The sequence below is a fragment of the Lathyrus oleraceus genome, chromosome 7 (genome assembly GCF_024323335.1).
Source record: "Lathyrus oleraceus cultivar Zhongwan6 chromosome 7, CAAS_Psat_ZW6_1.0, whole genome shotgun sequence".
Classification (NCBI taxonomy): Eukaryota; Viridiplantae; Streptophyta; class Magnoliopsida; order Fabales; family Fabaceae; genus Lathyrus; species Lathyrus oleraceus.
The window spans coordinates 525,145,426-525,160,637 of NC_066585.1; the positions used below are offsets into that span (position 1 = coordinate 525,145,426).

A 15,212-nucleotide genomic window follows, 5' to 3' on the forward strand; every position below is an offset into this window, starting at 1 on the left:
TTTTGTCTGATTTGTTAATTTCATGGTACATTTTAATTTTTTAATGTAAAAAAGATATTCATATTAATTTTTAGTTATTTAAAATTTACTGTGTTGTTCATGTTTATCTTATTAATTAAGCGAAATTATTTAATTATTTAAAATTTATTGTTATGTTTATCTTATTAATTACGCGAAATTCTTTAGTTATTTAAAAGTTATTATATTATTCATGTTTATCTTATTAACTATGTGAAAATTCGGAAATTTAAAATTTAATTAGATTAGTTGAGGTTAATATGCAAGACCAAAATATATTATATCTAATAAACTATAAAATTACAGAGAGAGCAAATATTTTAAATCTATTTTTTTTCGATACAATTATAGAATGTTTTTTAGAGTAATGAATGAGTTGGTATTTATTTTGATAGAAGTTATATTAATAATTGTGTTTTTAAATTTCAAAATTATATAGATTTTGATGGATTCTTTTTTGAATTTAATTCTGTGAAACTTTTTAGTTGAACGCAATTTCAACAATCTCATAATTCACTTCAAAAGTATTTAAGTTTTATTTAAATATTTGTAAATAAAGTCTCAATCAAATTCAAATATCTTAATCTCTACCATCATAAAATCCAAATTAAATATTTAAAGTAACCAAAACGCCATTATTCATTCAAACAAATAACATAAATTTCATAAAATCATATACCTTAATTACAATAAATAAACAAGAATATTAAAACTAAAAATACCTAAAATAACCTCAAATCAAGAGTAGCAAACCAAAAAGTTCCGCCATTCTTGATCCAACAATTCAGAGTATTTAGAGTTAATAAAAATTACTAAATTATGAATCATAAATTACATAAATTACTCTCTCCTATCACTAAACAAAGACTACAAATCATGGTAACCATTAATTATTAATTTTTAATCTATTAAATTAAATGTTGGCTTAAATGCATTTTGATTATCTATTTAGATTTTTTTTAGTTCTTAAAGAAATCATGAATTTGATCTCTCTATTTAATATTTTTGAATTGTCTATTAGCTTATACATAACTTTGTGTATTATACAGATAATATATATATATATATATATATATATATATATATATATATATATATATATATATATATCAATTTACGTGGATAATGTGAATATAACAGATTTTATCATTTACTTCTTTCTAACTGTTTTATAAAAAACTTCTGTTTGTATCTTCTTCTTCAATGGATCTTGATTCTATCTTCATCATCTCTGTTATCACTGCTTCTTCTTATCTGAATATTGACATGGTATCAGAGCCTCAATAGCTCTGGTAGTCATTGTTCTTCCTTTCTCCTCTCCAATCGATTGCGTTATCTTTCAACCGATTGCGTTATCTTTCAACAGATTATTCCAATTTGCAGATTCTTGTTGTTCCTTCATTTCTTCTTTCATGGCTAACCAGAGCTTCACTGATTTTTCCACAAACTCGTCGAATCCGTATTACCTACATCCGAATGAGAATCTTCCAATCATCCTCGTTTTACCTTTACTTGATGATAAAAATTACCATACTTAGGTGAGATGAATACATATTGCGTTGATCTCCAAGAACAAGGACAAATTCGTTGACGGTACACTCACAAAGCCTCTCGTTTCTTATCCCTTATACGCTTCATGAATTCGGTGTAACATAATGGTTCTAACATGGATTCACCGTTCAATATCCGAATCTATTGCTAAGTCCGTGTTGTGGATCGAAAGTGCAGTTGGAGTATGGAAGAACTTGCAGCTCCGTTTTTTTGCAAGGTGATATTTTCCGCATTTCAGATATTCAAGAAGATTTGTACAAGTTTCGCCAGGGTTCTCTTGATGTTTCAAATTATTTCACTCAATTGAAGGTAATGTGGGATGAACTCGAGAATTATCGACCTGTACCAGCTTGTTCTTGTGCCATGTCATGTTCTTGTGGTGCCATCGATTCAATTCGAAAATATAGAGAGCAAGAATATGTTATCAGGTTTCTTAAGGGTTTGAATGAGAAGTTTACACATTCCAAATCTCAAATAATGATGATGCATCCCCTTCCTACCATTGACAAGGCATTTTCATTGGTGATTCAACAAGAAAGAGAGATGAATTATGCAGGGTCCTCTATGGTCATTCTTATTGCTTCAGCAAACGAAGAAGTGACTGCATTTTAGCTTCATAGTTCTTCTTCAGGACACGCTAATGGCAAGACTGGTCAGACTCTATGGACCATTTAGTATGTTAAACAAGTTGGTGGTGTACATTTTTCTGTGATGGCTAGCAGTGAACTGGTGTACAAGTTTTTTTACCCGCTTATGATAGCTAGCGACGGAGGCACGGGGTAGACCCATATACCATCGCATGGCAGCGTCCCTAAAAGTGTCATATAGTAGCTTGCCCTTCATGGAGTTGAGTGCTTTTATGGTGGTCATTTATGTGTTGATGGATCCGACGTGCTTGTAGGAATCACTGCACCCATCAATCTTGGCAAAAAAGGAGGTTTGAATCGCTTAGGGACAAACACCCCTCATATCTCGTCTGAGATTGGTTGAGGTACCAAAAGTTAGTTTTGTCTTGAGTTAAGTGTATATGAGCCATCAAAGTGACTTCTTTTGAATCAGTATTTCCAGCATGAGCAGGTTGTGTTACACCGTTGACATTCTCCTTTGATTCTTTTTAAGTAACAATCCCCAACATATTGTCCAAACTTTTGACATAAAATTCATTGAACTTATTTCATCTCCACCTTCTTTTTGAATTCCTAACTATGAAAAGTACCATTTTTGTTTGTCTCACTCTGACTTCTTAAATTCTTTCTTGCACCATCACTTTCATTCCACTTATTCTTCCATTTTTATTTACCCTTATTGTTGTTTGAGGAGTCCTTTTTCATTTTCTTGAAGAATTTGGCATGTAAAGCTTCTTCATATACCTTTTTCGAATTTTTCCATTTTAACCTCAACTCACTACATTCAAGAGATGCTTGCAATTCTTCAAGTTTCATTTATGACAAATCTTTGAACTTTTCAATGGCCACAACAATGTGATCAAATTTTGCAGGAAGAGCACTTAAAACCTTATTCATTTTCTACACTTTAGAGATCTTCTCTCCGCAAGACTTTATTTAGTTTGTAAAAATTACCAACTTTGAGAAGAACTCATTAATGACTTCACCATCATTCAACTTTATTTTCTTTAATCTGTCATCCCTACCATACAACTTCTTGAGAGTATCTTACGGATATTTGCTTGTTTCTTGCTTAATGATCTTCTCAAAGACATTTGAGTTCACACAATGGTGAATCAAGTACAATCCTTTCTCATCTTTCTTAATCATTTCACAATGATAAACTCTTTACACCTCGATAGCATTTATCGTTAATGTTAAGAAAACATCATTCACAATTTCAAGCACGTCTTGAAATCTGAATATCATATTCATCTACACACACCATTTATCATAATTTTTTCTCTTAAAAACTAGTAGATTGGCGGGGGACTGATTGAAGGTTGTACTACTATTTTTCATGGATGGAGATCGAAGATCGAACCAATGCTCTAGATACAAATTTGTTAGATAACTTGAATTACAAGTTATTTGCAAATTGAGAAAAAATATAAAAGAATAAAGAGTAATCGAGAAAGAAGTATTATTGTAATGGAATTGAGTGTATTACAAATATTTGTTACATCCCTTATATAGGATCGTACTATTAACTAGAAGTAAAAACATGTATAATTAGCTTATAACTTCTAAAACCAAATTATGTATCTTATAATAGTATCTCGACAAGTTACATTGCCTTAAAAACATTGATGGTTTGACATGTTTTTTCACTATCAAGGGATGCACGCGTGCTTTAGCTTTCTCTGAAGCAACCCAGTTGCATTCTTAGATTCTACGTTTTGGATGATGCTGATGTTTTATTACTCACTCCTTTGTTAGATGTGTATGCAAAAACTGGTTTTATTGATGCTACATAGAAAGTGTTTAATGAAATGCTGAAACGAGACATTGCTTCTTAGATTGCAATGTTTTTTGTGTTGGCTCAAGGAAGTCGACCAAATGAAGTTATAGCTTTATTTAATACTTCCTTCGGTTTTATTTATAAGTAAAAATGATCTAATTTTTTTGACTTTAAGTATAAGTAAATGTCAACAAATCTAGGTAAATTTAATATCTTTATTCCAAAAATATGTTTGCATTAATTATTTAATATTGTTAGTAGAAGACAATTTAATTGGGGATATATTTGTAATTATGTTGTCTCATTCACATGAAATCAAAAAACTTAAATGCACTTAACTATATTTTTTAATAAACGTGAATCTTGGCTTTTTTTATTTATAAATCAGGTCGAAGTAGTAGGATGAAAGAAGATAGATGGAAGTCTAATGATGCGACTATTCTCGGCGGCACATCATCTCGGGCAATTCATTAGAGATATGTTTGTGCGTTTTTACTAGTTTATCTAAAAAAAGTAAATTTATTTTAGAAAAAGTTCCAAACAAATTTTGTAAATAGTTTAGTTAACTTTGAAATTCTCGTTACACAATGGCATAGATAATGAATGATATAGATTATTAGAAAAATCAAATCAAATGAATATGAATTGTGATTTTAAACCACCGCTTTAAGTTTTTTGCTTAAGTTTTTTTTTAATTTAGTTAGTAATTAGAAGCATGGAGTTGGGATTTTTTAAGATTAATAATGATTATTTAATTAATTATTATTATTTTCATAAATTTTGGCATTTTTTAATATTAGTAATTATTATTTAATTAATTAGTTATTATTTATTTAATTAATTCTTATTATTTTATAACTTTTTGGCATATTTTAAAAGTAAATCATTGTTATTGTTACTTAATTAATTATAAATATTATTTATTATAATTTTTTGACTTGTAATTTTTGGTGAAAAACATTTAGGATTATAATTTATTATTATATATGATTATGAAGATATAATTATGCTTATGAAGATATGATTATGATAACGATTTTGTTATGCTAAAGAAAAAAGATATAGATTTACAAGGCATATATATAGGTAATAGGTTACATCATTAAATATATAATCGTTGTCTCCTAAACGTCTTTTTTTTGCAACTAACAAAGTGTCATTAAAATTGATTTCACAATGTGCCGTGAATCTGGAAGACTTGATGATACTACAATGGAAGTTGAAAACATGACAGTGATGATGAGTAACCTTATGAAGAATCTCAACAACGATGTCTCTGTTGAAACTTTAATGAAGAATTTCAACAATGATATGTCTGTTGAAATTTTTAAATATTTAGATATCTTTGAATCATCTTCCGCCATTGATCGATTTTTCGAAGCATGGTGCAAAGCTAGCCAGGAGGGTTGGCAAACACTTGATTTTTCGATGTTGAAATCCGATTTTATCAAGACTCGAGTTGAGCCGTTTGTTTGGGTTAATAATCGCTTCGACAACGATTTATACAATTTGTTGTTTGCTGCGTTGAATTCTAGTAATGGAAATATCAAGAGTTTGATTTTCCATTACAATTTGTTTCTCACGGATGATCAATTCATGTATACAGCTAAAAGGTAATTATAGATTTTTCATTGCAAGTTTGTTCATTAAAAATATCTGATGACTGATGGTTGATAACTGAAACTGATGAATGGATAAACTGTATTGTGACAGGTGTCCACTTGTAAGACGATTAGTTTTTGTGTCATGGAATAGAATCAAGAAAATATCGATTAAAAAAGCTATTAGGGGATGGAAGGATCTAGAATCAATGACAATGCCAAGTATAAGAGATCCAAAATATGTATTTGAAGAAATTTCAAAGAATTGCAAGAATTTCAAAGAGCTAAAGATCATGGGACATTTACATATGCGGTTTGCTTCTGCTCTCACCATGCATCTTCCAAACTTAAAAGTACTAAGTATTCGATGTTCATGTTTGGATATGAAAGCTCTTGTTCTAATTTTAGATAAACTTCAACATTTACAAGTGCTCAACATTTCACATTCTTGTTTTGTGAAACCTGGTTTTAGTGTTGATGATCGTGAAAGGTATATGTTTATCAATGATATTGATCTTAGTACTATAAGAGAAAAGGCTTCAAGGTTGTGTGAGTTTTTCCTATGCGAGAAACAAACATCATGCATCATGTGTCATAGAACAAGAGATGATTGTGGATTTCCTAGGTGGTTTATGTACGAGGAAGGAATTTGGAAAGACGATGAAGTCAAGTCTCTTGCCATTTGAAATCTCACTTTTATTATAATTTTTTTGGCTTAATTTCTTTTGTCTGGTTTGTTAATTTCATGGTACATTTTAATTTTTTAATTTAAAAAATATATTCATATTAACTTTTTAGTTATTTAAAATTTATTGAGTTGTTCATGTTTATCTTATTAGTTACGCAAAATTCTTTAGTTATTTAAAATTTAGTGTGTTATTTATGTTTATCTTATTAACTACGTAAAATTATTTAGTTATTTAAAAGTTATTGTGTTGATCAAGTTTATCTTATTAACTACGTAGAAATTTAAAAATTTAAAATTTAATTAGATTCGTTGAGATTAATATGCAATTCCAAAATATATTATATCTAATAAACTACAAAATTAACAGAGAGCAAAAATATTTTAAATCTGTTTTTTCCCCATACAATTATAGAATGTTTTAGAGTAAGGAATGAGTTGGTATTTATTTTGATAGAACTTATATTAGTAATTGTTTTTTTAAATTTCAAAATTATATAGATTTTAATGGATTCTTTTGAATTTAATTCTGTGAAACTTTTTAGTTGAATGCAATTTCAACAATCTCGTAATTCACTTCAAAAGTATTTAAGTTTTATTTAAATATTTGTAAATAAAGGTCTCAATCAAATTCAAATATCTTAATATCTACCATCATAAAATCCAGATTAAATATTTAAAGTAACCAAAACGTCATTATTCATTTAAACAAATAACATAAATTTCATAAAATTATATACCTTAATTACAATAAATAAACAAGAATATTAAAACTAAAAATACATGAAATAACCTCAAATCAAGAGTAGCAAACCAAAAAGTACCGCCATTCTTGATTCAACAATTCAGAGTACTTAGAGTTAATAAAAATTACTAATTATCAATCATAAATTACATTAATTACTCTCTCCTATCACTAAACAAAGACTACAAATCATGGTAACCATTATAAACAAAAATTATTAATTTTTAATATATTAAATTAAATGTTGGCTTAAATGCATTTTGATTATCTATTTTGATTTTTAAACTTTTTTAGTCCTTAAAAAATCATGAATTTGATCTCTCTATTTAATATTTTTGAGTTGTCTTATTCATTATAGTGATCACGTGAAGCCACGTGACACAATTTATCAATGTAAGTTTTTTTAAAAAAATATTATCATTTATTATATTTAAATAATTTTTTTTATATTATTATTCTCTATTATTTAGTATAAATAAATTTTATCATTATTAATTTTAGAAATTTAAAAGTTAATGAATTATAATATAAAGAACCAAAATTAAAATTTGGTGCACAACAAGGATTTGAATCGTTGTCTTTAGTATGTAGGAAAAATCATTTTACAAGCCAAGTGTGATTTGCTTTGATTTTAATTTTCCCAAGTTCTATGTGGAGGCGGTCAACAACTTGCAGAATTTTGGTGAGTCAACTTCCCAAACCTTGTGTTAAAGGAGATATAATTGCTATTGTCATACTCGAAAGGGGTTGATCTTCCAAATACAATTCTCATGGGAGAATCGTCTAGCCAAAAGGTAACACTCCTTTAAATGTGATTGGTTTGCGTAACAATTTTTTTTTTTTTTTTTATGGAAATTGATAGGGAGGTAGGGCGTAACATCCTTAGCTAAAGGGTATTTTGAATTCTCATTCTCATCTATAAAGGGCGTTAGAAGGGTTAGAGTAGTGACTTCGTAGAATCTAAGCTCTGGTTATCTGAACCTTTTTCCTTGGTCAAAAGATTTCAATTCAACCAACCAGAAATAAACCTCAACCCAGGTATGGGTAAGAATCCATAGACTCTCTCAAGAGTACTGGAGATCGGATATTGTTGGAAATCCCCAAAAATCTATGGAGAATTTTAATCAATCTTGATGAACAAGATTGTTATTACCCACACAATAACAATGAAAAGAGAAGAACAATGGAGAAAGAAAGAAAGTAAACAACGATGAAGGAGAAGAAGAATTAAAATTCTGCAGAGTTTCTCTCTGTCCACAAACTGTGGAAAATTTCTTATTCACTTTGCAATTGCAAAATACTGTGAATTACAACGTTATGAATACTATATTCACCTCATTGCATTTCATTACAAAAATAAGGGTTACTCCCTCTATTTATAGATTTAGGTTAACTTAGACCTCAAGCCAAAGCCCAAAATAGCTAACACTACTAAAATAGGCCTAAGTCGAAATCCTGTATGAAGCAACATACTTCGACACTTCGATACACTAACACAACTTAACACACTAGGTGGTTCGACACTTCCTTGCTCTGTCGAGCAACCTGCTTCGACACAGGGAATTACAATTCAATACACCACCTGATTAACTATGTCTAAGTTATCTACATTCATCATAACTCTTAGTCTTCTAAACACTTCAACCTGGACTCCCTTCGTCATGACGTCTGCAATCTGATTCTCAGTTCTGCAGTGTTCCACATTCATCTTCCCATCTGCTACCTGCTCTGGAAGATAATGGAACCTCATCTCGATGTGCTTGCTTCGATCATGTGCTATCGAATTCTTCGCCAGATTGATAGCTGACATGTTGTCGATCTTCATGGTAATTGCTTAATGACTCTTCAATGTTATCTTTTCGACCAGATTCACCATCCACATTGCTTGACATGCACAAAGAGAAACAACTATGTATTCTGCTTCGCACGACGATAATGGTACTACTGGCTCCTTTCTCGAACTCCAAGAAATTGGTGCACCACCTAGCATAAACACATAGCCAACTGTGGATTTTCGATCCTCAGCATCACTACACCAACTTGAGTCGGTGTATCCCACTAATTTGCATTCTTTTCCTTCATCAGCTGCAGGAAACAAAAGCCATATTTGAGAGTTCATTTCAGATACCTTAGTATCCTCTTCGCTGCTGCTAGATGTGATATCTTTGGCTTCTGCATGAACCTACTCACCATACCTACATTGTATGCTAAGTCAAGTCTTGTATGACAAAGGTATCAATATGACCCAATAAGTCTTCTATATTGGGTTAGGTCGACATCATCTTCATCTGAATCTTTCGACAATTGTAATCTAGGCTCAGCTGAAGTCGAAGTTTGGTTGCAATCTTGCATCTCAAATCTCTTGAGTATTTTGTCTGCATACCTTCTTTGATGCATCATCAAACCTCTACCACTCTTGTAGAATTCGATACCAAGGAAATATGAAATGTCACCCAAATCCGACATTTTGAATTCCTTGTTGAGATCACCTTTGAAGTCTTTGATCTCCTTCTTGCAGCTACCTGTTATCAACAGGTCATCGACATAGAGGCATAATATAAGCAATTCACTCTTGATTTTTCTTACATATACTCCATGTTCAGATTTTCACTTTACAAATTCCTTCTCCCTTAGAAATTCATCTATCTTCTTGTTCTAAGCTCTTGGAGCTTGTTTAACTCCGTACATGGCTTTATGCAGCCTGTACACCTTTCTTTCTTCGCCTTGTTTCAAAAACTCAGTTGGTTGTGCAACATGAACTTCTTCTTCTAAGGGGACATTCAGGAATGCACATTTCACATCCATCTGACACATCTCCAGTTGTTCATGTTTGCTAGACCAACAACCAACCTGATTGTTTCGATCCTAGCAACAAGTGCAAAAACTTCATCGAAGTCGATTCATTCTTTCTGAAGAAATCCTTTTGCCACAAGTCTCGTCTTGTTTCGAGTCACTTCTCCTTTGGGATTCAAATTCACCTTGTATACCCACTTCACATTGACTGCCTTCTTGTCTTGGGTCAATTCGACAAGTGACCAAGTGTTGTTGACTTCGATTAACTTCAGTTCTTCGTCCATTACTTTCATCCACTAAAAAATCTTTCAATGCCTCAGCTGCATTGACAGGTTCGACATCTACATAGAAAGCATAATGTACCAGCTCACCTTCTTCATTTACCATATCATCTAATGTAATCACACATTCTTGCAACCTTGCAGGCATGTGTCTTGTTCTTTGAGGTCTGCTTGGGCCTGCTTCACCTCTGACTTCTTCCTGTCGAACTTCTCTTTCGACTTCACTAGACGATTCATCACAAAAGATTCTCACTAAATCTTTGTTGACATTCTCAGTTTAATCCCACTCCTTAAGCTCATCTATGATCACGTCCCTTTTGATCATGACTTGCATATTCACTGGGTCGAACAACTTGTATTCTCCAGTCGAATGATATCCTATCAGGATCATCTGACTCGACTTGTCATCAAGTTTTCTTCTCAACTGATCTGGCACATGTCTATGTGTTATAGATCCAAACACCCTCAGATGCCTCAAGCTAAGCTTGCCACTAGACCAACATTCTTCTAGCGTGATTCCTTTTAGCTTCTTTGTCGGACATCTGTTCAGGATATATGTCGCAGTCGACACGGCTTCTCCCCATAATTATTTGGGTAGATGCTTGCCTTTCAACATACTTATAACAATATTCATGATGGTTATATTCTTCCTTTCTGCGACTCCATTCTATTGTCGAGTGTAGGGTGGCACCACCTCATGCACAATCCCTTCTTTCACACATAATGCATTAAAATATTTCGACACATATTCTCCACCACCATCAGTCCTCAAAATTTTGATCTTTCGATCGCTCTGTCTTTCGACCATAGATTTAAACTTGGCAAATACCTCGATCACTTCACGTTTCTTCTTGATCAGGTAAGACCAAAGTTTTTGACCGAAATCATCTATGAATGTAACAAAGTATTTGTTACCTCCAATCGAATCCACCTGGAGAAGGCCACATACATCAGAGTATATGACTTCAAAAATTGCCTTCAACCTGTTTCCTACATCCTTATTGAAGTTGTTCTTATGCTGCTTCACCTGTACGCATTCTTCACACACTTCGTTTGGAATGTCGATTTCTGGTAATCCTAAAACCATATTTTTTCTCTTCAAATCTTTGATGTCTTTGAAATTGAGATGGCCAAGTCTATAATTCCATATCCATTCATCTCTGTTGGCTGTTGTTGCAAGGCATTTATGCTCCATCACATTAAGCTCAATCTTGAAGGTTCTATTTTGAGACGTTTGAGCCTTCAAGATCAACCTTCCATTTGAGTCGAGAACTCTCATCATCTTGTCTTCGATCGATACCTTATAGTTCTTTTCGACTAATTGCCTTATGCTGAGCAAATTGCTCTTCATGCCTGTTATGTACAACACATTTGAAATTACTGACCTCTTGCCATCTTTCCTCATAATCAGAACATCACCAACACCTTCAGCTACTAGAGTGTTGTCATTTGCAAATTTCACCATGTTCGTCATTGAGGGCTTTATGTTGACAAACTAATATTTCTATCCAGACATATGTTATGAGCATCCTGAGTCCAAGTACCATTGGTCCTTGAATCTCTCTTCATCTCTTGTTGTAACCATCAACAACGTCTCTTCTTCTTCTTTATGTTTTGCCAGCTTTGCATAAGTTTATTGATTCTTCTGCTTTTCTGGACAATCACTAGAATAGTGATCATACCTTTGACAATTGTAAGACTGAATGTGACTTTTGTCTGGCTTTTGACCACCATCTCTTCCTCTACCTGCAACACCGCCTTTTTTTTGCCTTGGTTCCAGGGTTTTCTCTGATTCTACCAGTTTCCTTCTTGCTGATTTCGATCAGTCAAATTGTTATAGCCTCCTCTGCTTTTATTGCCATTCCAGCTTCCTTTGCCTTTTCTTTCTTTTGTAGATTGAGCCTGCAAAGCCATATCATTTTTCGACTTTCCTGCAGCTCTTTCAGCCATTCTTTGTTCATGAGATTCAAGCATCCCTTGAAGCTCTTCCTTTATCAGTTTTGACAAATCCTTCAACTCTTCTATGGCTACTACCATGTGGTCGAACTTTGGAGCCAATGACCTCAAGATCTTTCCAACAACAGATCTTAATGTCAACACTTCTCCACATACCTTGATTTGATTCACCAGTTTCGTAACCTTTATGAAGAAATTAGTTATTCTTTCATTATCTTCCATCTAAAGCAATTCATACGTTCTTTTATGAGTTTGTAACCTCACCTCTTTCACCTTCTCCGCGCCTCCAAACGATTTCTCCATAATCTCTCATGCTTCTTTTGCTGACTCTGCATCACTAACCTTTTCGAAATTATCTGTATCAACACATTGGTGGATTATAAAGAGAGCTTTATAATCTTTCTTCTTCAATTCTTTATGTGCAACCTTTTCTTGATCTGTCGCGTCTTCTGCAAGCGTTGCTACTCCTTCCTTCACAAGATCCCAAAGATCTTGATAACATAACATAACCTTTATTTGCTTGCACCAATTCTCATAATTATTATTCTTGAGAATCGGAGGATTTTCTGGAAAATGCCCGTTTCGATGATTCGTTGCCATGGTGATTTTCTTCCCACGAATCGATTGAACCGAAGCTCTGATACTAGATGTTGGAAATCCCCTAAAACCTATGGAGAATTTCAATCAATCTTGATGAACAAGATTGTTATTACCCATATAATAGCAATAAAAAGAGAAGAACAATGTAGAAAGAAAGAAAGTAAAGAATGATGAAGGAGAAGGAGAATTAAAATTCTACAGAGTTTCTCTTTGTACACAAACTGTGGAAAACTTCTTATTCACTTTGCAACTGCAAAATACTGTGAATTACAATGTTATAAATACTCTATTCACCTCATTACACTTCATTACAAAAATAAGGGTTACTCCCTCTATTTATAGATTTAGGTTAACTTAGACCTCAAGGCAAAACCTAAAACTATAAAAGTCAAAAATAGCTAACACTACTAAAATAGGCCTAAGTCAAAATCCTGTGTGAAGCAACATGCTTCGACACTTCGACACACTAACACAACTTAACACACTAGGTGGTTTGATACTTCCTTACTCTGTCGAGCAATCTGCTTCGACACAAGGAATTAGAATTCAACAGATATTTTATTTTCCATAGTCAGTAGTGTAAGAATCCCCTTATGCACAAACTCGACAACCAATAATGTTTGCTTGTGAGTCACGGTGCTTATGCAGACCCCTTTCATGCATATTTTCCTTGTGAGACCCAGTGCTTAGGAAAATCACTCATTTTCATGCATGTCTGCCTTGTAAGTCTCGGTGCTTAGGCATACCCTTTTTTTTATGTTTTCCTTGTGAGTCCTTGTGCTTAGGCAGACTCCTTTCATGCATGTTTGCCTTGTGAGACTCAATACTTAGGAAAACCCCTCGTTTTCATGCATGTCTGCCCTGTGAGTTTCATTGCTTAGGCAAACCCTTTTTTTTATGTTTGCCTTGTGAGACCCAGTGCTTAGACAAACCTTCCCCATGCATGCTTTCCTTTTGAGACCCAATGCTTAGACAAGCCACCTCATACATGTCTGCCTTGTGAGACCCAATGCTTAGGTAAGCCACCTCATACATGCTTGACTTGTGAGACCCAATGCTTAGGCAAGCTACCTCATCCAGGCTTGCTTTGTGAGACCCAATGCTTAAGCAAGTCATCTCATGCATGTTTGCTTTATGAGTTCCAATGCTTAGATAAACCCTCTTCTCATATATATCCGCCTTATGAGTCATAGAGCTTAGGCATACCACCTCTTTCATGTTTGCCTTGTGATTCCAAGAGCTTAGGAAAAACCCATTTGTAGGCCTTTACCCCCAAATCTAGGCAAAACCGTACAGACACCACTCTATCGGGTTCAAATAACACAATCTTGGTCCAAGCAACACCTTAACTACATTCACAAACCTTTTCAATTAACTTACCAAACAACAATTTCCTTCCATAAAAGAACTGTTATAATCCTTTCTTTATCAGTCAAACTAAAAGCTTAGAGCATCCAAACTAGGATCAAAATTAGCTAACATCGAAGCACTTCCAGGATACGATTATAACACTTTGCCTAAAAACCACCAACAAATACGTAGTTTTCTACCACGAATTACGGAGCTCTGATTTTCTCGTTGCACTATGAGAATACATAGGCACGAGGGTTTGAATCTTTGGTGAGCACATTAATTAATAACTTATTTCCCCCCTCTTTATAAAAACCGATTACAAGTAGCCTTTAGATAATAACACCTATCAGCACAAAGAACAATCAAAATGATTCTCATTGAGTACAACAAATATGAGAGATGTTAATACTCAGCTATTGCATAACCGACTTCCTTACCCATTTCTCTTCCCTTGGGTTTTATTAATATTTTCCCTTTCTCTTAGAAAAAATAAAATTTAGTGGCGACTTTGTTGTATATCGAGCGTGTAGAGTATATTGTCCTCACTAAAGCTGTGAAAGAAGCATTGTGGCTTGAAGGTTTTGCTACGGAGATGAAACTTCAAGGTCGAGTTATCACTATTAAATGTGATAGTCAAAGTGCAATACACTTGTCAAAAAATTCAGCCTATCAAGAGCGAACCAAACACATCGATGTGAGGTTGCATTTTGTCAAAGAGATAATCGAGCATGGAGAAGTCCAAGTGCTAAAGGTTTCGACTGATGACAATGTTGCTAATATGATCACCAAGTCATTGCCTAGTAATAAGTTCTTCCACTGTATGCAGTTGATAAAGTTGCATGATGAAAGCTAGTTTGTTCCCTTGTTAGTATAGAGTTTGTTCCAAGGTGGAGATTTGTGGTATTTGGATCGAACTTTAGCCTCGACAAGGATAACTTCATGGTTCGACATAATTTGTGCATACTGCAATCGAAGTTTGTTCAAGCATGTTGTCGAAATATGATATCTTAGTGTTTAAGTTAGCATGTCGAATTTGGCCAGTCTATTAGCCAAATTATTTAAGTTAGCTTGTTGCTTAAGTTAACTTATTAGTCTATAAATAGACTATTTCTCTCAGATTGTTGAGAGAGAGTTGGGTGTTGATATTCAATTGTAATCTCTGAATCCTAATAGAGAAAGTGAATAGTAAAACAATTATAACCAAACATCATTCTTCTTCTTCC

The 15,212-nt window shown here is 33.2% G+C and overlaps 1 protein-coding gene across 1 annotated transcript; it reads left to right on the forward strand.

The window, feature by feature from the left end:
* Nucleotides 1-5,151: 5,151 nt before the first annotated feature.
* Nucleotides 5,152-6,297, forward strand: LOC127104746 (F-box/LRR-repeat protein At3g48880). Its single transcript, XM_051041912.1, has 2 exons — nt 5,152-5,588; nt 5,689-6,297. Exons 1-2 carry the CDS (start codon nt 5,152-5,154, stop codon nt 6,260-6,262), a joined length of 1,011 nt encoding a protein of 336 aa, XP_050897869.1. The 3' UTR covers nt 6,263-6,297.
* Nucleotides 6,298-15,212: the final 8,915 nt, after the last annotated feature.